Source organism: Ascaphus truei, chromosome 12 (assembly GCF_040206685.1).
Source record: "Ascaphus truei isolate aAscTru1 chromosome 12, aAscTru1.hap1, whole genome shotgun sequence".
Lineage (NCBI taxonomy): Eukaryota > Metazoa > Chordata > Amphibia > Anura > Ascaphidae > Ascaphus > Ascaphus truei.
In genome coordinates, this window is record NC_134494.1 from 22,778,711 (window position 1) to 22,802,496 (window position 23,786).

The 23,786-nt window shown below is 44.1% G+C and overlaps 1 protein-coding gene across 5 annotated transcripts in view; it reads right to left on the reverse strand.

Annotated features, from left to right (window-relative positions):
• Nucleotides 1-6,645: 6,645 nt before the first annotated feature.
• The window catches only part of VWCE (von Willebrand factor C and EGF domains), a 57,949-nt gene continuing 40,808 nt past the window's right edge, over nt 6,646-23,786 (reverse strand). For 3 of the 5 annotated variants that reach the window (XM_075566998.1, XM_075566996.1, XM_075566997.1), the window contains 14 exons: nt 23,355-23,440; nt 20,963-21,059; nt 20,022-20,104; nt 19,177-19,267; nt 19,015-19,097; nt 17,659-17,749; nt 17,340-17,422; nt 17,078-17,153; nt 16,009-16,983; nt 15,385-15,467; nt 12,243-12,347; nt 11,322-11,442; nt 10,377-10,556; nt 6,646-9,487 (listed from right to left, as the gene is read on the reverse strand). In XM_075566998.1, the coding sequence (XP_075423113.1) occupies nt 10,471-10,556; nt 11,322-11,442; nt 12,243-12,347; nt 15,385-15,467; nt 16,009-16,983; nt 17,078-17,153; nt 17,340-17,422; nt 17,659-17,749; nt 19,015-19,097; nt 19,177-19,267; nt 20,022-20,104; nt 20,963-21,059; nt 23,355-23,440 (2,060 nt within the window). In that variant the 3' untranslated portion in view covers nt 6,646-9,487; nt 10,377-10,470. Of the gene's footprint in view, nt 9,488-10,376; nt 10,557-11,321; nt 11,443-12,242; nt 12,348-15,377; nt 15,468-16,008; nt 16,984-17,077; nt 17,154-17,339; nt 17,423-17,658; nt 17,750-19,014; nt 19,098-19,176; nt 19,268-20,021; nt 20,105-20,962; nt 21,060-23,354; nt 23,441-23,786 lie in introns of those variants that run through there. The other 2 variants (XM_075567000.1, XM_075566999.1) reach the window with 2 other exon arrangements.

Below are 23,786 nucleotides of genomic sequence, written 5' to 3' on the forward strand. Positions count from 1 at the left end.
AGAGTGATGAGAACAACTGGTTCTATGCTCAGCCGATGAGTTAATGAATCTGGAGGGTATATGTAGGTATGAGGTACCAATAGCCGAGTAGCAAGGTGGGGGTGTGCGAATGGGCCAGGCTGAGACAGGGATAGGTCTAGATGAGTTCCTGGAGGAGGAGCTATAAATCCTAGAAGTATTGGTGAATTGTATTGTGGCATTGAAAAAGGGTACTGTCTCTTTAAAGGGTTGGTGCGCCCCTGTGTGGCCGCGCCTCCCTGTGGCAGCGTCTGTAGCTGCGTGCGCGGACCCACACCCTGAACCGAGGGCAGAAGAGGAGACTAGACGTGCGCGTGCGCGCATAGGAGGACCGGAGCTCGGCGCCATGGGGAAGGAGTCCCTGCCAGCCGCGGGAGACCCAGACAGGGCCGCGGGTGAGTAAGGAGCACGCCGTGCACGGCGTGACTCCTGCTTCCTTACACCAACTCATCGAGGAATTTGAGCAGTTCTCGCAAAATTTGCAGATTTTCTATTCAGAAAGCCTTGATGAGTTGGCCAAATCGTACAGGGACGAAATTTTTCGGCGAGTTCTCGCTTCTGGCCAAACTCACTGAGCGGGAGCTGCAAAAATCCAAATAGCCCTATTTTGAGAAAATAACGCTATTCTAGTAGCCTTGAGAATCTCATCGAGGCTCTGGAATAGCGAGTTTTTCGGACATATATATATAAAATCAAATCCCAAAATTCAATAGTGGTGTTATTTTCATTGTGTGTAAACCTAAGGCTGCGCTTATAGTGCCAGCGACGGCGATGCGAATTCGGCCGAAAACAAAAGCATTGCCTCCGCGTGTGCGACGGCGACAAGCGACGGAGCGACGTCACCATCGCCAAAACCCGCCGCTGACAAAATTAGATTTTTCAAGGGCCGTCACGTCACGTGACGGCCCTTTAACAAATCAAATTGCGGGAATCCCGCGACGCCGCCCATCGTGTCGCCGTCACCATCGGCGGCATGGCCTAAGATTTCACTCATTCTTATTTGACGTATTCGATAAATTCACCCCCAAAGTTCCTCGCTACTGTTCCAGGTAAATAGCACGTCGTCTATATAGCATTTCCATAGCGCCAAATGTATTGTTGGTGTTAATACGATCCTCCTCCCAAATTCCCACCCCCCAATCCCATCGTACTCAAAAAAATGTATATCTTATTTTTTCATTTATTGAACCTATATCACAAGTTATTTCTTTCAACTTAAATAGATGTAATCTAGTATATCTGTTGTCTTTTATCATGTTTTTAGGAAAACTCGGGTCATCATTTTGTTTCTCCCTTCAGGTTGCGGTCAAAAAATGAGATTCTAATACTGGGTCACGAGAAGAAGTTTGAAAAACACTGCATTGGTCCGACAGTCCTATCTGCCCAAGGTGACCTGGGCATATTCAACCTACTGCCCCTGCTGCTGGGGCCGCTCACTTAAATGCTAGCCACTTGAAACATGACAGAGCTTCAGCAATTATGTTCAAACTACCTGGTACATGTCTAACTTCGAAGTTAATATTGTTTCCCATGCAAAGTAGCAATAAGTGGGGCAGCAACTGTATTACGGGGGGATGGTGTTACTGGCAGGCTATTAACTGCACTTACCACGCCCAGATTGTCTGACCAGAATATTAAGTGCTCGTTTGTCAGCTCGTGTGCCCAAAGCACGACTGCTATTATGATGGGAAATAGTTCAAAGAAAGTGAGGTTTCTAGTCAGCGGCGGATTTGAAGATCTGCCGTCCCTAGGCACTTACATGTGCCGGACGTCTCCTTGCTGCCGCCCTCCTCCTCTTTCCGAATCGCAGCGTCATATGACGCCTCGGACGTCACCAACGTGATGTCACATGGCATCGTGTTGCCATAGTAATTAGACACCGTGTGATGTCACGTTGGTGACTTCCACGCCGTCATTCGACGCTGCGATTTGGAAGGAGGGGGCGGTCGCCTCATGTAAGTGCCTTTCCATCAGGCCTGATAGGCCCGAATGTAACGGACGTACTCGCCACAAACCAGGACCGGACCGCAGGGCTGAGGTGGGGATAGAGAAACACCGGCCTGAAGCCGGGTCCGGATTGCGGATTCCGTCGTCGTGGGTAGCCAGGTCGGGGTTGGAGAGGTGAGAGTAAACGAAGTCCAGGCTGGGGTCAATGTAGGCGGCACAGGAGAGATGGTCGGGGTCACAGACGGGTCGGCATCAGGGAAGGCTTTAGCATAGGGGGAACAGCCCAATGAAGCCTCTGGAAGGAGGAGACTCCAAAGCAAGAACGTCCACTGGAACAGTGAAGCTTTAGCGCAGGAGATCCAGCGCAGGCACTTCAGCACAGGATCGGCTTCCTGATGCAGGGTAGATGCAGGGCCTAGAGTGGCAACATTTTAGGGCGGCAGAATTTGGGGGCAGCATGTGCGCGATAGGTGCTTGCCACACTCGTATGCGTAATCGCTGGTTGGCAGCCACTCGTGCGCATGCACGATCCTCGTTTGCTGGCTGCGCATACGTGGCTGGCAAGTGCCATTCACGCATGCGCACAAGCGACCTGAAAGCACCGATCGCACTGAAGCGGCCAGCAACCAAACATCGTGGTGCTGGAGGAGGGCGGCACCAGGTAAGTGCTAACTTTCGGCAGTCATCCTGCATCACATGATAGGGCGGTGAGTAACCTGAGTGATCACACACAGTCATCCCATTAAGGCTGTTAGCATAAGGGGTTAACTAGTAGTCCCCACAGGAGAGGGGTGGGTTGTTGGGGGGCTACAAGTACAAACACACTTAATAAATATATCGCATATGCATCAGTGCAGTCTTTTATCATATTATGAGTAGCAATAGTAGGGAATCATGCCACCTGTATTTGTGTGTATTTACTTATATTTTTAAAGAGTGTAATTGACGAAAAGTTTAACTGGGTGGAATTGTGTGTGTGGGGGTGGTGGAAGTGGGTTGGTGGTGTGGGGTGGAAATGTGTGTGTGTTGAGTGGGGGTGCGGGGTGGAAGTGTGTGTGTTGGGAGGGGGTGGAAGTGTGTGTGTTGGGGGGGTTGGGATAGAAGTGTGTGTGTTGGTGGGGTAGGGGTAGAAGTGTGGAGGTGTAAATGTGTGTGTGTTTGTGTGGGATGGTGGAAGTGTGTGTGTGTGAGTGGAAATGCATGTGGGGTGTGTGCGTATGTGGTGGAAGGGTGGGTCTGTGTGTGTGGGGGGAGGAAGTGTGTCTGTGTGGGGAGTGGAAGTGTGTATTTGTGTGGAGTGGAAGTGTGTGTATGTGTTGGGGGTTGAGTGAGGAGGGGGATTAGGGATTGTAATTGAGCGAGGAGGGGGGAAAGGGATTGTTAGAGGAGGGGGAGTGAGTAAGGGGGTGTTAGAGAGGGAGGGTGAGACAGCAGAGAAGGGGGGACAAGGGAAACCGAAGGAGGGAGAGGGGAGGGATTGAGAGGGGGGGGGGAAGAGTGCAAGACTGGAAGAGTGAGAGCGGGTGTGAGAGTGAGCAAGAGAGGGGAAAAGTGAGAGACAGTGGGTGGTTAAGAAATACATGTGGGGAGTGTGAGAAGGGGGGTAGTGGGGGTGAGAGAGTGAGGAGATATGTAAGGGAAAGGGGGGGATGGGGGAAGGAGCCTCACAAGGCTGCTGAAACTCTAGTCCTGGACCCCCGGGAAAGCTGTCTGTGGCCCTGTCGCTACCCACAATGCTTTGCATCCACAGTGGCAAGGCATCGTGGGGCGTGACTTTGGAAGCTCTCACAGTTTTTGACCGCTACACCACACATGCTGTCTGGAGACACTGAGCTACGTGTTCCCACCCCCAAGCTCAGGACACTATACTACCTGGGGTCAGTGAAACAGTTTTGTTAGCAAGTCTGATAAGTAGCCAATAATATTTAATTAGGGGGTTTGCGGAACAAATATTTTGTAGCAGGGGGTGCACAGTGTAAAAATGGTTGTGGACCACTGGCTTCCGATGAACTATTCTTTATTTGGGGAAGTCGCCTTTTATCACAAATATAACAGTCCAGAAGCGCAACAGACACCACTGCGCACACACACCACCAGTCATCAGAATCTCCTTCTTATATAGAATAATAGGGAATATGACATACCAGCAAACACATGGAGTAGAGAAGAAAACAAAGCGCACGACTCTCATAGGGTAAATAAGTAAATATATTGTGACAAAATAGAGTGTAAGAAATGCACGTACAAGAAGGTTATTCAAACAAGCAGGGCGTGTTTAGGGTACATGTTACCAATCCTGGATACAGGTGACTTGCTGCACCAGGGAAAATCTGCATGCATAGCCTGCGGTCCGGTCAGAAGCCTTTCTCATCTGTTGCAGCATGAAACATCTAAGGATACTATGTAGCAAAGTCCGTGACACAGTACCCACAGGGTTACGTGGAAGACACACTGGAACAAGCTCTCCTTGTCCACAATATCAAAATACAATCCTACATGTTTTGTAGATTACTCTACTTCATCAGGGGTATTGGCTATGATAAAACTAATGGCATATAAACCCTACAAAAGCCAATGATTGGTGGATAAAAAAATCCAATTAACCTACCACAGCATAGGGCACGTAGCTAGCACAGGTGAAATCTTACTAGCATAAACATTGCACAATCCAAATACTTATGCTAAACATATACAATAATCTTTATTATACAAAGTTAATTAAAAAAACAGTAAATATATAGTAAAAAGCCATAAAAACGGACACTGAAATGAGAAAATAGTATTAGTATATAATAGTACAAATATACATTTAATACAATAAAAAGAACCTAGAGAATAAAAACCCCATAATGGGTATTTGGATTAGAGAAAAACTGAGTACATATAAAATATAAATACTAAAAATGAGGTCATTACCAATGCACAAAGAAAAGAAACACCAAATAATACGCTAAATACTATTAATAAATACATAATCATTCCTTCATTAAAAATTAAAAATCACATGGTGAAAAATTATTTATGATATAAAGCAACTCAAATACTTATTGACCTAAATACAAAATTATGTTATTACTTATTATTCGTTGCTAAAATAATAAAAAAATTATTAAAATAAACACTTTATAACCTAATAAAGTGACCAAACATCAAGCTCCTCATTTAAGCCCATAGGGGCCAATGTTTTTAGTTGATATTTCCAAAACGTTTGTTTTTAAAGAGCCTTTAATCTGCCCTCCGCCCCCCCCTCCCCCCCACGTCTAACGGGGTGTACGACCTGAATACCCTTGTACCTCATTAAACTGGAATCACTTTGATGGTGTAGTTTAAAGTGATGAGGTACACTGTGCTTATCCATGCCCAATCTAATGTTCCTTCTGTGAAAAGGAAAGATCCAGCGCTCCATGGATTTGCAAAAGTATCACATTTATTGCGCCATACACAAATTTGATACTTTTGCAAATCCGTGGAGCGCTGGATCTTTCCTTTTCACAGTTCAAGCTTGGATGTTTGTGACAGGTATCCCTTTCAACCAGCAGCACCGGTAATACTGTTCTGTTTTTTGACTAATGGTGTGCAGCATATCACTGTTCATTAATCTAATGTTCCTGGCATGTTCCGAAATTCTGGTCTTCAAAAAACGCTTTGTACGCCCCGTATACTGGTGTCTGCAAGGACCTTCCGGCATATAGACCACGTAGGAGGTTTTACAGGAGATGCAGTCCTCTATGGGATATTTATTTTGAGTGCTGATAAAACAAATTTCCTGTCATTATGTAAAAGACTGCAAGCCCGACACTTGCCACAACTAAAGTTACCCACAGGATTAGAAGCGAACCAGGCCTTCTCTACTATTTTAGTGGCACTTGGCCCTATGTCACTAGGTGCCAAATAATTTTTCACATTTTTAGCTTTCCTGTAAATTAAACTAGGTTTAACATTAAGGTGTGGACCTAAAACCGGGTCATTAACTAATAGTGTCCAGTGTTTATTGATAATTTTCTGGATCTCCCTACTCCCTGAATTGAAATTGGTAATGAAGGGTATCGTAATGGTACTATCATCAGATGTCATTGGTTTCTGATTTCTAACCTTGCTCAACAATAAGGAGTGCCTATCCATCCCCCGACTTTCGCAAGGGCTTTGGATAGCAACTCCCTATCATAGCCTCTTGAAATAAATGTATCAAATAAGTAAATCAGCCTGTATCTTAAAATCAGCACCCAGCCCACAATTTCTTTTAAGGCGCATGAAACTGACCTGACGGTACGTTGTCAATCCATGACCTCTTGTGGTTACTGGATGCTAAAACTAGATTATTGGTGTCCACTTCCTTGAAGAAAGTCTTTGTAGTTTTGACACCACCAGGTCCCATCTCCAGATGCAAATCTAAATAATCTATCGCTGAGGCATCAGAAGTAAAAGTAAATTTGAGATTAAATCGATGAAGGTTCAGATAATTGAAAAAAGGCTCTTTTAAAAACCACTCAGTGCACTTTTTATTTATCATTTATTATTGGTATAATATATAATTTTGGATTGCATCATATTTATTACATTTATCACAAAATCGCGGTTTAGTGCGCAGTTTTTTTCTTTTTTTCTTAAACACATGGAGTGAAATCATTCACCCTTCCCAGTTCTCCATCCATCTAATCCGTAACGGGACGAGGCATCCAGTTAGCAGCAGCAAATTATCAGCATAGTAGAGAGAAGAACCAGAGTTTTTTTTTTCTCTTCATCCATGGCCCCCACGAGGTATAGCTGTGAGGGTTCTATTTTGGGGGTGAGCTGACATCAATAACATTACCCTTCCCTTCTTTTATTCCATGACTATGGTTTTATTTTGTCCTGGAGGGTGAGGTGTGTTAGCCTCTTATTATATGTTATGGAAAGGCTGCGTCATGTCTGGCTGGGTGACCGGTATGGAAGTGACCTTCTGGTGATGTGGCCTGGGCAGCTACTGCAGTGGCAACGTTGAGAACGAGTCTAGGGTATCCCTCGGGCTCTAATAATCAGTGTTCGACAAACCTATACATTTGCTCGCCCCGGGCGAGTGGATTTAACCCCCGGGCGAGTAAATATTCCAAGCAGCACACGTTTGGTACTAGGTGGCAAGTAGATTTTTTTGTGTGGCGAGTAGATTTTTTGGTGATTTGTCAACCACTGCTAATAATGATGGCAGAGCAAGCTGGCTGGGTTTCTGGGTTCATCGATGTGTTATGTTTAATGTTATTTATGTAAAGCTGAGGCCGGTTTATCCTTCCATAAAGTCGTTGTAGTAGGTTTATTTGGGGGTAAAGGGAGGAGACCGTATCGAGGCATGAGAAGTCATGCAGACACAGAGCCTGAGTATTTACTCCAGAAACACTGAAACATAGTCAATGGATTTTATTTCCACTTATTTTACACATCAGAAATACAACGTATCCAGTATCATAAAACAGGGTGGATGTTTAGAATAAAGTCGGCAGACTGTGATTTGTGGATCATGGATTTGATTGGGGTCTCATTGCAGACATTGTACATGAGACCTATTTTGTTCTACACATTAGTGGAGCGGTGACTGGATGAGCTATTAACAATCCCTCCAGGGTAAACTAGATGTTAGGGCACAATGATAGCAGCATATTGAGTAGGAAAAGGCGAATCTTCACGCACTCATTAAACTCGCCCTCTCCAATGTATACAGCTATGTATGTATAATTAAATGGAAACGGGAATGCATGGCTCCCTCCGGTCCACCTGGCAGGGAAGAGGTTAATGTGGCTTGTGGCTGGGCCGTGCACAGACTAATAAATGCATTTCATCACCCACAGATTTTATTTTACAAATGTCTAATACATATTATATTTAAGCATTGCTCATTAAAAATGTGTTTATGTTTATTTGTACAGCAGAAATGCTGACCACCCCTGGCGCATTGCTTTCAAGTTGCTTGGCGAGGTGTGGCAGGCTCCCCCCCAGCGTCTAACTTATTACTACTAGGTACAGTGGTCAACGGAGGGCATGCAGAGGTCAAGCTACAGCGAATACTGGCCATCTTTATTAGATGTTACTATATAAATAAACATTCAGCTTCTCCATGGGGAGTGGCTGGTGACATGAAATCCCATGATAAACAAAGTAACGAATCAACGATAAAAGAAACATGTATTGGAAGCAGCATTGCCTAATTACCGTAATGGCAATCTAGGTGAGCACTAAATTTGAATAGTTTGAATTTTCATCTACAAGTTTATAATGTGTATAGTCTTGACCATTAACATGGATCTAAACAGACCTGTTAACTGTCACTCACTGATTTTTTAGCATTAACTTCTCATAAGTTTAATAGAGTCAAGTTGATTTACAAAATGCACTTTTTGGTCCAAACTCTCCAAATCTCACTGGTTTTGGTCTTTGCGGGTGGACATCACTGCCCCGGGCAGGGAAAGCACTCTTGGATATGACATTTACAGGGTAGTTGCAGAATTCCCCTCCTCTTCGCCTCTTAAGGAATGTGAAACTTGTGTTACGGGAGCAGGGTTAACCTAGTCTAAGAGACGGAAGGGTTTTATTCATCAAGCTTCCATAGTGCCAATTGCAGTGCATCTGCGGGGCACACTGACATTACCTCGAATAGCAGTTTTCTTATGATCTAGCTGCAATCAGTAGTATTGCAGCTTAATGAATAAGGCCCATATCTACTAACTGATGCTGTTTCATAAAACATCTGACCCTGGAAGACCCCCTTAGGGCCCATTCAAGAAAATGACATTTCCAGTGGAGGAAGGTGTCTTATGAAAGGCTCCTGAAATCCTCTGTAATGTTCTCGGGATATGAGCAGGGATTGTGTTAGGGTAGTGTTTGTCTGAACACCGTGGCTTGTCTCATATACTCGCCTATTTCTGTAGAAAAACTTATACGAATGGAGTTCATGTACCTTCTTTTTTTTTTTAAATATGGAAATTGTGCTAGAATACAGTCTATGTTTTTGCTAGCTACATTTTCTTATTTAAAGATGGAGTACTTACTTTAATTTAAATATAACTTCATTGTCTGTGCTTAGGGTTCTACCATATTTTAAATAAAATACCAGGCTTATAGTGATTCCAGGTTCTCTTTGTGGTCTTGATTCCTTAGTACATCATGATACTCTATCCCAGAGCAGCTCCTGTATTTTTTTAAATATTTATATTGACTCTTTTGACCATCATCTGAGATTTCCAGGCCCCTATTTTATATGCTGTGAAGCAGTCTTCTCTTTGGAAATAGTGTCAAATCCTACCTGACAATGTTACAGAGGCTACAATCTTTCCTCACATGGAGAAGACATCTTCACATCATATTGAAAAGGGACACGAGACTCTATTCATTGTTTTTTTTAAGTTCAAAGCATGTAAAGATGTCTGTTACGTGTGGAGGGCCTCTTGTCCGTAGATGTCTAGATGTCCACGTTTCATACAATGAAGGGAGACTTTGTGGTGAACCCAACTCAACTGTGGTTCCTGTAATTCCTTTCCATCTTAATGGTGGAGGACTGGAGAAAGAGATGAGAGCATGACATTGTCTCAGGAATTAACATACAGTATAGGTAAGAAGATAAACTTTAGTACATTCAGGGAGGGACCAAGTATTCTGAATGATCTTAGTCAGGGGTTCTCAAACTGTGGACCTTTGATACCCAAAGATGGTATGCATGACATGGCCTTCTGGTAGCAAAAGAGTTATGTGATGGTCTCCAAAGTCTTGAGGCATCTCTTTCCTTCAGTCTGGGCATTTCCCCCTTTCGCTGTTACCAAATGGTCACAGGCAGAGCCATAATTGACATCACAGGAGGTTACAGCTGGACGGTAGAGATACTCAATATGACAGTACACAGAGGGGTAATCTGAGTCAGGAAGGAATTTATTGTTCCCCTTATGAGATATCACTGGGGTTTTTTGTTTGCCTTCCTCTGGATCAATATACTGTAAGTATAGATATAGGATAAAGTATCTGTCGTCTAAATTTAGCACAGGTTGAACTTGATGGACGCATGTCTTATTTCAACCTCATCTATTATGTAACTATGTAAAGTGAGAAAACGTGAAGTCTATTACTTGTTATGATTTCATTTAGTTATATTATTGAAATTGGGCTCTTTATGGCTATTTTAAACATACAAAATGTAGGGCAATATTTACTAAAAAGTGCTACCCCACAACACATCTGCCAGCCTGGAAAACACCCTACAGCCCGTTTCCTTGAATGGGCCACGGAGGGCCGTATTTACTGAATCGTGCTGGAAGGTGTCTCATTGAGTAGCAGTGCTTAGTAAACATGGCCCATCCCAGATCTCTTATCTGGGATGTATCCTGCCTTTATCTGCAGGTCCACAAGTGAACACGTTGGAAGGATTTCACCCGAGTCTTTTCCCCACCTCTCACCTTTGCAGTCACGTGGAGAAGCAGAGTTCTAAAGAGGGTAACAGTTCAATCCTATGAAGCCTCCTTCACTCCGCTGCTCTGGATACTGACAGTCTCATGAGCTGGGATTCTCGTCCATGAGGTTCAACCCCCCTTCAAACGTGAGTGGAATCCAGTGGATGTGTTCTTTAGTCGTTTGATCTGAAATCCAAGAGAGTATACGCTCAGTAAAATGTGCTAACAGTGACGCTTACCCTCCAACACTGACCGTGTTGCTGGATGACGGGGAAGAGTCTAACTGCCCTAGTCTCCTCTTTAACCTCTTGAGTGCCAGAGGGCCAGCAATACAATGCACTGTCGGCATGTCCGACACTGAAGGGGTTAATCCCACACATTTGAGTCTCAAATAAGAATATTTACTTCCAAATAAGTATTACTAAAAAAAAAAAAAAGTATGGCTAATCCAACATTCTAGATTTTATTATTCTATATGCAATATTCTATATTGTTGTGTCGATCGGGAAGAGGCTCTATTTATCACGGGAATATTGAGCGCTGTTCACTGAAGAAGCGTATTATCTTTGCGTTGAGAGTATGGGTATTAGAGTTTTCCCTACCAAGGAGCATTATTAGAAGTATTTTCATGGCGATAAAAATAAAATGAATGTTCCAGACTTTATACATGTCTCCTGATATATTGACGTTCCAGTCCCATGTAGCTGGTCAAAAACAGTTGTTTAAGCAAATTGATCAGCGTGATCTGCTACCTTAATAAAATGCAATCACCCATAACCTTTAGTTAGGGTCAGGAGGAATCAGAGTGCCACGGGACTTCCGGCACTTCTGGGTCATGTGATCGTTCAGGAGGAATCACATGACGCAACCAAGCCTCCATCGGAATGTTCACCCACATCACCCCCTAGACAAGACACTGTCTCCCTTAATCGCCCTGCACGAGGCACGTACCTGACTCAGAGCTCTGTGAGTTCTCTCTGCTGCACCCCTGCGTGTTCGAGCAGGACTGGCAATAAAGTGCCAGCTTCTCGCATTTACAGAAATCACGGCCCTCACCCCACTGAGACTGGACCTGCAAACCAAAGCATTCAGTACATCATATGCACGGGACAGCAGTGCCCTATACTGGCACAGAGCATATAGAGCCAGAGCAGTGCCCTATACTTTTACCAAGCATGTACAGCTAGAGCAGTATCCTATACTGGCACAGAGCATGAACCGCTAGAGAAGTATCCTATACTGGCACAGAGCATATATAGCTAGAGCAGTATCCTATACTGGCACAGAGCATATATAGCTAGAGCAGTATCCTATACTGGCACAGAGCATATATAGCTAGAGCTATATCCTGTACTGGCACAGAGCATATATAGCTAGAGCAGTATGTTATACTGGCACAGAGCATATATAGCTAGAGCTGTATCCTATACTGGCACTGCGCATATACAACTAGAGCAGTATCCTATACTGGCACAGAGCATATATAGCTAGAGCAGTATCCTATACTGGCACTGCGCATATACAGCTAGAGCAGTATCCTATACTGGCATAGAGCATGTATAAAGCTAGAGTAGTGTCCTATACTGGCACAGAGCATATATAGCTAGAGTAGTGTCCTATACTGGCATAGAGCATGTATAAAGCTAGAGCAGTATCCTATACTGTCACGGCACATATACAGCTAGAGCACAATCCTATTCTGGCATAGAGCATGTATAAAACTAGAGTAGTGTCCTATACTGGCACAGAGCATATATAGCTAGAGTAGTGTCCTATACTGGCATAGAGCATGTATAAAGCTAGAGCAGTATCCTATACTGGCACTGCGCATGTACAGCTAGTACAGACATACAATGGTCCTTTGCTGGTTACCTGGTTAATTTCTCTGGTGCAGGGCTGTACGGGAGGATTGGAGCAGCCCTGGCAGCACAACCCAGTGTGAATATATATCTCAGGTCTGCAGTACACCTTTCCTTTCTAGAAAATCAAGATGAATGTATAAGTAAGTGAGAATTGGGCTGGCATAGTCGAGGTGTGTGTGTGTGTGTGTCTGTATCTATCAATTGATATAAAACGTATGTAGGTCTGTAGATGTAGCATGAGACATGGTTCCTCCAGATAACCATAATATCCAATAGTAGTGATAACACAGAATGTCTCAACATATCCCACCAACAGGGAACAATGAACGTGTGTGTGTGTGTGTGTGTGTGTGTGTGTGTGTGTGTGTGTGTGTATATACAGTGTAAATAAGTACATCACTCAGAGCTGCCGCTGTGACAATAATCGCTGAAATGGATTAAAAATAATTCAGCCCCGCAGATAAGTAGCAGAACGTGTATTTAGAAGTCCATACAAACAACCAACATGTTGGTCCGCACAGGGGTGCTGCCTTTGTTATCCAGTTCGGCTCTGCGATGATCGCCATGGTTGTAGCTCTGGGAGATTTTACTTTTTTTTATATTAATTAACCCTATGCAAAACATCTCAATGATTTACTTTGTGGAGGTGTGCCTAGTTTCATTCTGCACACACATATATATGCACACACATATACACACATATAAGTATAGAAGAATGATAGTTGATCTGGGGCAGAGATGGTAAAACAAATACAGGAAGAAATCATATTATAATTGGCTTGGTCAATGGTGAATGCTTTGTGCTAAGCATGTCTAGAAATGTATGTGTGCTCAGACTAAGCACAGTAAGTGTGCTCAGTTTTAGAAATGTGCTGTGCTGTGTTGACGTGAGTGTAACCCTAACAGGTACATCTAAAGCCTTGTCTGAGTAAATAATGCCTCACTATAACGCTCAGATTGCTGAAATATGGCAGCAGTTCCATCAAATGAGACGATAAACTTCAACTGACTTATTCATCCAAGTGCCACAGTGCCAATCTATTCATTGCAATGGGAATTTGCGTGAGATGCTGGCACGATAGGCGCTGTCGTCCCGTTGGGTAGTGTGGGTCAACAGGATATCAGAACAGTGCTTTGGTTATGAAAATGACATTAACTCTTCACTGCCAGTGGGGCCAGCTAGTCATGGCAGAGCTATGAATTGCATCTAAGGGGTTAAGGCCCATATGCACTCAAGGGTGATACACTTTGGCACTCCCTACCTCGCATTCAAATGAATGGGAGTTAAGACGTGCTAAAGCTTAGCATCCTTCTGTGCATATGGGTCTAGGAGCGTCTTTTCGCCAGCGTATAAGGAGCTTGGCAATGATTGCGCATCGACAGAGAGAATGTCTTCCCGTGTTCGTTAAACTGCCCAATTTGCCCTGCTGTAAGTTAAAACAACAGTATATAGAGGTTGAGGCAGGACATCGATATACGGAGTGAAGACCTAAGGGTAAAGATCTTTGGATGGAGGAGGTGCTGCGAGCAAAAAAAATGTTTCGGGTCCCGGGAACTAGTGTGAAACAATTGAAGTTTCCTTTTCGCTATGTGTACATATTGTAGGTAAATAACTCTAACGTATACTATTCATCATTTGCTTGTGGGTTATTTGCTTGCCTAAGGGTTAATTATTTTTAAATACTTGTTTGTTTTCTTATTGATACTCACATGGTGTGAACCTTGGAATCAAAATGCTAAAAGTCTATTTTATAATCTTAGCGGTAAGAGCCCTGTCTTTGAAGTGGGTTGAGCCGGGGTCAAATCCCAGTGTCCGCTCTTCTTTTGACCGTGGGCAAATAAACGTTATCTCCCCCCCCCCCCCCGTGTCTTAAGCACCAAAAATTTGATGGTAAGTTCTTCGGTGGAAATACTCCTTGTGCTTTGCCTGTGTAGATTACAAATGCTACAGTATACTACACTGGTTCTCAACTCCAATCCTCAAGACCCAACAGGTCGGGGTTTAAGGATATATGTAGCACAGTGGGTGCTCCAAAGAATTCGGAATATATACCAGTCTTGTATCAATAATTGTAATCATTCAAACTCTGGAATATGACTAGTATGGAGTGGGTAACGGCCTGAATCTGGAATGAATAGCCAGTAAATAATAATATAATAATATAGTATCTCGTGAAGCGAGAAATCAAGGGGACGATAAACCAACCTGAAGTTAACTCATTGGAGAAAAACTGAATTAATACTGGAGTAGAGACAAACTCTTCAGATAACCATGTGTAGAACAAACCTTACCCACGCCGGAGTCTCCACGAGTCTGTTGTGGCGTGTCCAGCCGCAGATGTAGAAATCCGGTAAAAAAAGAAAAAAGCAGCGCACTCCCTGGCAGTGCGCTGCTTTTTTCTTTTATTTTTTTTACGGGGTTTAAGGATAGACTGAGCCACCTGTGCTGAAGCAGGGACTGATTGAGCCACCTTTGCTGAAGCAGGGATATCTTGAAAACCTAATGCGTTGGAGGGTCTTGAGGACTAGAGTTGAGGACCGCTGCTATACAAGAAAAATTATATTATATTTGACTGAAGTGTCTGGTCCCTAATGTAATATCTACTCTTCCTGCAGACTGAGACATCGTAGAAATCGTTAACGCAGCAATCCCGGCTGAACAGATTCTTTTTTTCACCTTACCTGAACCAGGGGTCTCCCGGGCAAATTGGGGAAACAATATGGCTGCTCGCTCCAGCGACCAATAGAAAAGCTGTGACGTTATCAAAACTTCTATTATTGGTGCACCCGGCGGTGGCCATATTTGTAGTCCACTGACATATTTCTATTTTTTTTAATGTTAATACCAGTACAAAAAAAACCTACGATTATTTCTAGAACTGGGATGGAAGATGGGGGGGGGGGGGGGGGGGGGGGGCGGGGGTTTTTGTCTCTGGACATTGGGTGACCACCGATGGGCTCTGGGGGACACGCCTTGGTTCAGATAAGTTATTTTTTTTAAATTAATAGTTTCTGGGCAAGATTGCTGCTTGGAGACTCTGTCCAAAGAGATGGGGGAGGACAATATCATAGGACACAAGGAAAGATAGAAAGGAGGAGTGCAATGCCAGTAGGATGAGAGCAGCGGAGTGTCTGTGTCGGGTACGTTTTACCAAACATTCACACTGCAGGCAGACGTCCACGTCTGCAATAAAGATGGCGCCGTCGGTGAAGCTGAGCCCATTTAAAGAGCATCCTGAGGAAAGAAAGGAGAAGCGTGAGCTATGCAGGGATTCCCCTCGTACTGTTTGATGCGAGTGCCCGTGTGCACATGTATATGTAGTTGTAGAAAATGACGGGTTCCCGTCACCTGTGACAGACGTTTGGAAATGCAACGTTTTGTCTCCGTGATTTACTGACAAAGTCACGGGAGGTTCTCTTGTTTCGGACGTTTCTGCATATAATCAAACTCGCTGCTATTCATTCCAGGGAATGACATGGGATTACAAATGGGGCTCACCTAGACATGAAGACCCCAACAACACAGGCACAGACAGAGGGAAGCACACATGCAGCATTTATATCAATATAATCCTAATATCAGCAAGATCAAGTCATTGTACTGGCCCTAGATGCCCCAGTAGTTGGTATGTTTCTGGGGTCTTCGATATATGATCTTGTGCAATGGTTGTCCCGCATTAAGTGCTTATTAAGGTCACAACTGTGAACCAAAACCAACACTTTTAGATGGCACCCTCTCTATCTAATATGAGTACAAACTTTAGGGTCAAACTCACCTGATGTGTGCCCTGACGCCAGGTCCTCGTCACTTTTCATCTCTTTGTGTTTCACTTGTCCTAGAGGAAGACTTGTGAGGTCAGTGACCCCTGCAGCATGGAGAAATTGACCAGAGAGCCTTGCAAGAGCCAGAGTGGTGCCTGGAGCATTCAAGGGCAGGAGAGAGGGGGTAGTGGTACCTACAGGAAGGAGAGAGGAGATAGGGATGCTCGCTGGCTGGAGAGAAGAGATGGAGACGCTTGTGCGGGTGAGAAATGAGATAGGGACACCAGTAGGGGGGAGAAAGAAGCCAGAAACACCTGCAGAGGAGTCAGTAATGCTAGAGGAGGGGAGAGAGAGGCCAGAGACACCAACAGCAGACAGAGAGATGGTGGGGACAATCTTAGGAATTAGAAAAGAGGTAGGAAGACCTGCTGGAGGCAAAGAAGGACCTTCAATGCCCCTGTGAGGGAGGAATTGACCAGGGTGACCTGCCGGAGACAGAGAGGACGTAGAAAACTCTGAGGGAAGAAAAACCACAGGATGCACAGAAAGAGACCCTTCAGGTGGAGGAGATGGAAATGAGGTTTCAGTGTGGGGTACAGGAGGATCTGAAGCTTGTGAATAAGGCAGACGAAAGACTGGGGCAGTTGTAGATGACATGGCAAACACTGGTCCTGTTGTCAGAGTCACAACTGTATCTTCACGCGAGATACGATGCGCGCGGTTACTGGTTTGAACAGTCTCAGGATAACTAGCAGGAACGTCTAAATGAGCGTTTTTAAGAAGAACAGCCCCGGAAGAAGTTGGATGGGTCGGCAGGCTCCCTGTAGTTATGGTGTTCCTTCTTGAAACCATTCTCTGTAAGAGGAACAGCCGGCTGGATTGGGAGGGGTTTGCGACATTCTGTAATTTCAATGGGACGTTGGGTATTTGGGATCGAGTACCAGTGTGAGAACGTTGGAACTGTTTGGAATCAAATAAATCCAGGGCTTCTAAAGGAAGAAACAAGCAGGATAATGGTGTCCATGAGGTTCCTGACTACACACCCTCCTTCTGTTCTTCTCCAGTCTTGCAATGTGAACTTACCACTCAGACAAGCCTGTGTCTTCTGCTCACATGGTGGACAGGGGCCCTCTTTCTGCTCACACTGCACATTTCCACCCTACAAATAGACGGTGCATTACCATCAGCTCTGAAACTTACACGCTCTCCACACTATTCCACCTCCCCACCCACCTGTGACAGTGACATGTAATGCTGTGACAGGCAGCCCAGCGGTAGAAAGATTAGGGATGGCCAAAGAGGTAGAGGTGGCAAAGCACAAAGCATAAGAGCAGCATGTACTTACAGAACAATGACACACAACACATGGGTCAGCCTTTAATATGTAGGAGGCTCCATTCTCCAGCACATGCCCTTCAAAGACACACTCTGCCATAAAGAGGGAGCAAAAAAACTGTCACGATAGACGCCGCTCCCTAGAGAAGATGCACAGCGAGGTTTTTGCCTGCGTTCAGAAAGTACGGAGGAGGTCCCCTTGCCTTGCGGTTAGCCTCAGTAAATTAGTGACGAGGAGAAGCAGAAGGGTCCATGGGCAGATGAGAGGAAGGGGTGTAACTCTAATGAGGAGAGGACAGGAGAGGAGGGATGAGCGAGGAGATCAGTACCTTCACAGGCAGAGCAGCATTCCCCAGGGAAGACGTAGGGATGAGAGCAGGAAGCGGAGCACGAGGCCTCCTCACACTGCACCTCCCCAGCCTGGGGGAACAGAGGCAGAGGCAACTTGACACAAGAGCTAATGGACTTCATGGCAGTCACCTCTTATTAGTACAGTCCCTCCTAGGACCAAAGTGAACTATGAACAGTGACATATTGATTAGGTTAAGTGGTTCTGTTTGACACATTTTTTTCCTACAAAATATGACAAGTATAAGGCATACTGTAGTTAAAGCTGCAGTTCAAGCAATATCCTACATGTGTTTTTTTTTAATACATCAGTTCTGTACTACGAGAAAATACTTGTAGCATAAAAAATAAACGTTTAAAGGCTTATTTTTAATGTATTATAATGTTACAAGCATTTTATGGTTTCCGTAGCAACCATTTACAAAGTCACATCCCCTTCCTCTTCGGAAACAGGCTCTGGCGCACCCCTTTTTGAGCCCTGCCCTCTCTCTCGCAGTGAGCCAATTGTATCTAGTGACTGCCTGGTCACATGATCTTCCACACAGGACTTTGCATCTTGGGTCCTCTTCTGCTGCACTGACAGCCATAAAGTGAACTCCCAAGCCGAATCTTTGCCGATCGATCACAGGAGAACGGATCGATCGGCAACTGAGCTGATGCACTTTGTCAGTGTGTAGATTGTATTGATGCACATATTGAATGGAAACCTTTTTTTTTTAAACAGCAGCTTGAACTGCAGCTTTAATGTTATACTTTACGTCATTCTATATCAGCTGAAGCGGCCCCATTGACGTCAATCGCCCCGATCAGCAGCTTCGGCTGATACAGAATAACGGAATCAGACATTTGGGGGCGGATGTTTTGCCATGACCACATCGGTGCCGGCGTCTGGCCGCCAAGGGCACCCTTCACCCCAGCCGCTCCAGTGCTGAACACTCAGTCGCCAGTCGTTTCGCCAACAAGTTAAGTTAATGTAAGGCTTTTAGCGGTTATGGTAGGGGTTAAGGATATGGGTTAGATTTTCAGTGTAGGGGGTAACGTTAGTATTGGGGGTTAATATTAGGGGTCTTTAGGGTAAGGTTAAGGGCTTACCTTGGCAGCGAAGCAGCCGGCGGTGACGTGAGTGGCGGTTAAACGCCGGTGATCGCAGCAGAACGGCCGCGACAAAATGTCTTAGACCGTAGAATTAGCCCCTATGTATTTTCAAATAATTGTTTACCGTTTTGACATTTCTATGGTAAACAAAAGCTTTTGGTGGCTTTGACCGTATTTATCTGGGCTGCGGAACACGGTTCAAGATGGAAGAGGTTCCACCGGCGACCAAGGAAGTTTCTCACCTGACACGTGCACTGAGTGCAGGGCTCACTTTCCAGTGAAAAAGTCTGGCCGTTCAGCACCTTTCTCCCCTCGTATGTGCAGTCTGCAGGGACACAAACACCTTGCTCACAGGGATGCACAGGCTCAGGAGCAGATTGAGATGAGGCCTGACCTGGACGTACCTCGACACACAGGGCAGCATTCTCCTTCATCGTGAAACGGGTAAGTGCAGCGTAGGGCACACTCAATAGGAGAACAGGCTACGGTGCCCATCTGTAAGGGGACAGCTAAGAGTGAACTGACAATTGTATTGTATTGTATGTCTTTATTTATATAGCACCATAATGTACATAGCGCTTCACAGTAGTAATACATGTTGTAATCATATAAATAACAAATAATATAAATAACAGGTCATGGGAATAAGTGCTTCAGACATAAAAGTAACAGTAAGGAAGAGGAGTCCCTGCTCCGAGGAGCTTACAATCTAATTGGAAGGTAGGGGAACGTATAGAGACAGGAGGGAAAAGCTTGTTAAAGCTGCAATCCCCTATAACTAACCTTCCCCCCCCCCATTTTCTTTCCAGGATGGGAACTAAGAGGTTCCTCAGGAGATGAACCGTGCTATTTTCACCTCTGGTTTCCAAGCTACTCACTGGTGAAGTTACTTAAATTACTTCCTGGTTTTTAAAGGGGATTTAAATAGCCATCCAGTAGGAAGCATCAACCGATGACGCTACAGCTTCCTATTGGCTCGAGATCTGGCAGCCATTTTCTTTCTTCCTAGAGGGAGATTTAAACTCTGTTGCTTCACCTGTAAGTATATCGGACACTGGGAGGGTCCCCCTAGCTGAAAATAATGCAGTTCATTTTTAAAATAGGGGGGGAATTAGGTGGGGTGGGGGGATTGCTGATTTAAGAAGCAGGGTAATTTCCAGACATGACTCATCAGCTCCCCCCTCATTTTTTTAAAACTCTTACCAACTGGCACAATATTACCAATGTCCCTCATCCTGACACTCCTTACCAGGCATATGCAGGTCAGACAGGGGTCTGACGTTGAGGGAAAGCTTTCATTGTTTCTAATTGTTCTTCTGCCATAAGAGCAACCTAAGAGAGAGAAAGAGAGTGTTATGTGCAGGAACGCAATGTCTTGTCTGTGCTCTCAGGTTAGAAACCGGGGCTCTTCCACCAGTTCTCCAAAAGGGCCAGATCAAAAAAACATTTAGGAGTAGAAGGGCCGTCAGCTTATTGTAATGTCATGTTAGATACTGTACATTTAAAGACTTTGGACATTATTATATTTCCATATTTTGCCAGCGTTGATTAAATCTGTATTCTCTACCATTTATATCTACTGTACATTACCTTACCTTCCAAGTGAGTTTCCGTGTGGCAAGTGCCTAAGCAACTAGTATGAAACTAGCAGCAGCACCAGCAGAGAGTGTAAGGGCCACAGTAGTGTTCCGCAATGTTATAATGCTTGTATAGAAGCAAGGTGCGGAAGTGTCTGAATTGTCACGGAGAACCGATAACAGCCAATAACTTATTAATAACAGATACGATAAACCTATTCTATCATATATAGGGTGTTATGTATCAACGTCTTCCAGCTGCAAAATTGTGCCAATTTTTATCTGGTGTCTGAAAGGATGGGGGTTAAAAAATAGCCTTAAAATAATGACTCCTATGTAGACATTGCAGACAAGGGCTAAAGACAAAATATGGGGTTGACATGATGCCAAATCAACATTGCAAACGTGGCAATGGTGTGTTTTTTTTTAGTTTGGGCTGTGGATGGCTGACACACACACACACACACACACACACACACACACACACACACACACACACACACACACACACACACACACACACACACACACACATCGTACGTTCATTTTCAAGGGGTGTTACATATCTTTTCCATGGTCATGAGTGTCTGCTGTAAGGTAAGGAGCAGATTACCTGCTGAGCAGTCAGGGCAGCACTGCCCTGGTACCGTGATTGGATGAGGACAGGTCTCCACACAGTCTGTCTTCTTGCACACAATGGAGCTGTCTGCCTAAACCCAAACACCCCAGGTATTGTGAGAGAAAAAAAAAAGAAGTCATTTAAAGTGTTAAAAGATGATATACTGTATCATTGTTAATAAACAATATCATGACCTACAAAGAATGTCAGATCTTCTCAACGTAGAAGATACTGTAATTCAGTGGACAGGACACAAAATAAGTTATGGTGGGCAAAAAAGTGACAATCCCTCCACCGTACAGCACATAGGGAATAAAAATACCACGTTGTGAGTGCATTCACATGTCTCAGACATGTCTGCAACCCTGCCTGTCCCCATTATCACTTAGCATCCAGTACTTCTGCTGCAGCCAGGCAGTCTGGGTAATGATGCAAAAATGCACAGTATCACCTTTAGCTTCTTGTTCATTTTAACATGGACTCCTATGCCTGCTGTATTATACTATGTAGACCTGTAATTTAGTCTGCTCTGTTGGTCTTCTATATGTAGACACTGCAATTAAGAGTTTTCTGTGGGTGTTTCTATATAGACACTGTCATTCTATTTCCTCTGTAGGTATTCTCTACTGTATGTGGACACTATAATGTGGTCTGTTACAGATGTAGCCAGTCTGAACTTTCTCGTGGCTGCCGGTGAAACGCTGAAAAACTGAGGCGCTGGGGGATGTGGCTACTACAATAGTGCTGGGGGGGGGCTCCTTTCTTTTCAATGGGACTTCAACAGCGTTAATCCTTGCGTGCCACATTCGGCGCGGTCACTGGCCCGTGCACACTCACGCGAACGGTAAATCTGGCTACATCTGTATGTTACTGTTCTCCATGTACTGTAGACAATGTAATTCAGTCTGTTCTGTGTATGTCCCCTATGTAGACAATGTAATTCAGTCTGTTCTGTGTATGTCCCCTATATAGACAATGTAATTCAGTCTGTTCTGTGTATGTCCCCTATGTAGACAATGTAATTCAGTCTGTTCTGTGTATGTCCCCTATGTAGACACTGTAATTCAGTATATTCTGTGTATGTCCCCTATGTAGACACTGTAATTCAGTATGTTCTGTGTATGTCCCCTATGTAGACAATGTAATTCAGTCTGTTCTGTGTATGTCCCCTATGTAGACACTGTAATTCAGTATATTCTGTGTATGTCCCCAATGTAGACACTGTAATTCAGTATGTTCTGTGTATGTCCCCTATGTAGACAATGTAATTCAGTCTGTTCTGTGTATGTCCCCTATGTAGACAATATAATTTAGTCTGGTCTGTGTATGTCCCTTACTGTATGTAGACATTGTAATTCAGTCTGTTCTGTCTATGTCCCCTATGTAGACAATGTAATTTAGTCTGGTCTGTGTATGTCCCTTACTGTATGTAGACACTGTAATTCAGTATGTTCTGTGTATGTCCCCTATGTAGACAATGTAATTCAGTCTGTTCTGTGTATGTCCCCTATGTAGACAATATAATTTAGTCTGGTCTGTGTATGTCCCTTACTGTATGTAGACATTGTAATTCAGTCTGTTCTGTCTATGTCCCCTATGTAGACAATGTCATTTAGTCTGGTCTGTGTATGTCCCTTACTGTATGTAGACACTGTAATTCAGTCTGTTCTGTGTGTGTCCCCTATGTAGACACTGTAATTCAGTCTGGTCTGTTCTATATTCCAAGTGAAGATATTCTAAACCTCTTACAAGTAGAATCTACTGTAAGTGGACATTCATGAACAAGGTTGCAGTTGCTGTATTAATCCAGTTGCATTTATGGAAAAATAAGTGACGACATCAAAGTTAGATAATTCCTCGAGCTCGATGTAAGAATAGCACAGTTTCCAGGAGACTGCCTTATAAATATATTGTGTTACAGCACACTTATTTTTGTACACATTTTTATAAAAAAAACCATTATAAATGGATCACTTCACAGGCCAGCAGTGGAAACGGATAATTTCAGAATTGAAATTATAGACCATTACATTTCTAGTTATTATTACTATTGTTATCTTATTTTTTGTAGGGCGCAGCGCGGTACAGTGGGGGTACAGAGTGATATGAATGACATACAGATAAGGACAAACAAGTGCAAACAGATACAGAAGGTAATGAGAGCCCTGCGCCTGAGAGCTTACACTCTAAGTTAAAGTGGATGCTCATTGTGGGCCAGAGTGTGTCTCAGGATGGGGTATAGTCCAGCTGCACTGCTAGATCTATGGAGGTTTATTGGTGTGGGTGTTAGGGGGTGTTGGATAACATGGAGTTTGCTTCAGCAGCACAGCTGGTACCAATAGGGTTGGGGAAGGGGGTGGATGTTAGGGGTATGCCAAATAGTTACCTGGCAAATGCAGATCGCACAGGGATCCCCAGGAGACCAGATCTGGCCAATGGGAATTTCAACTCCATTATCATCAAAAGGGCATCCTGGGTAAAGAGGGAGAAGGACATACAGTAGAACAGAGAGAGAGAGATAGAGAGAGAGAGAGAGAACATAGAAGTGGTAGAAAAGGAGGAACACGTGGCAGAAGAGAGTAAGAAAGAGGAATAAGAGAGGACACAAATTAGCAGAGAAGGGATCATATTAGATATGATTACAGGAGCTGCAGTGCCACTCCCTTCTAGGACCAAAGTGTACTAATGGCAGTGACATGTTTATAGGGTCAGTCCCTCATAGACTAAAGTGTACTAATGGCAGTGACATGTTTATAGGGTCAGTCCCTCATAGACTAAAGTGTACTAATGGCAGTGACATGTTTATAGGGTCAGTCCC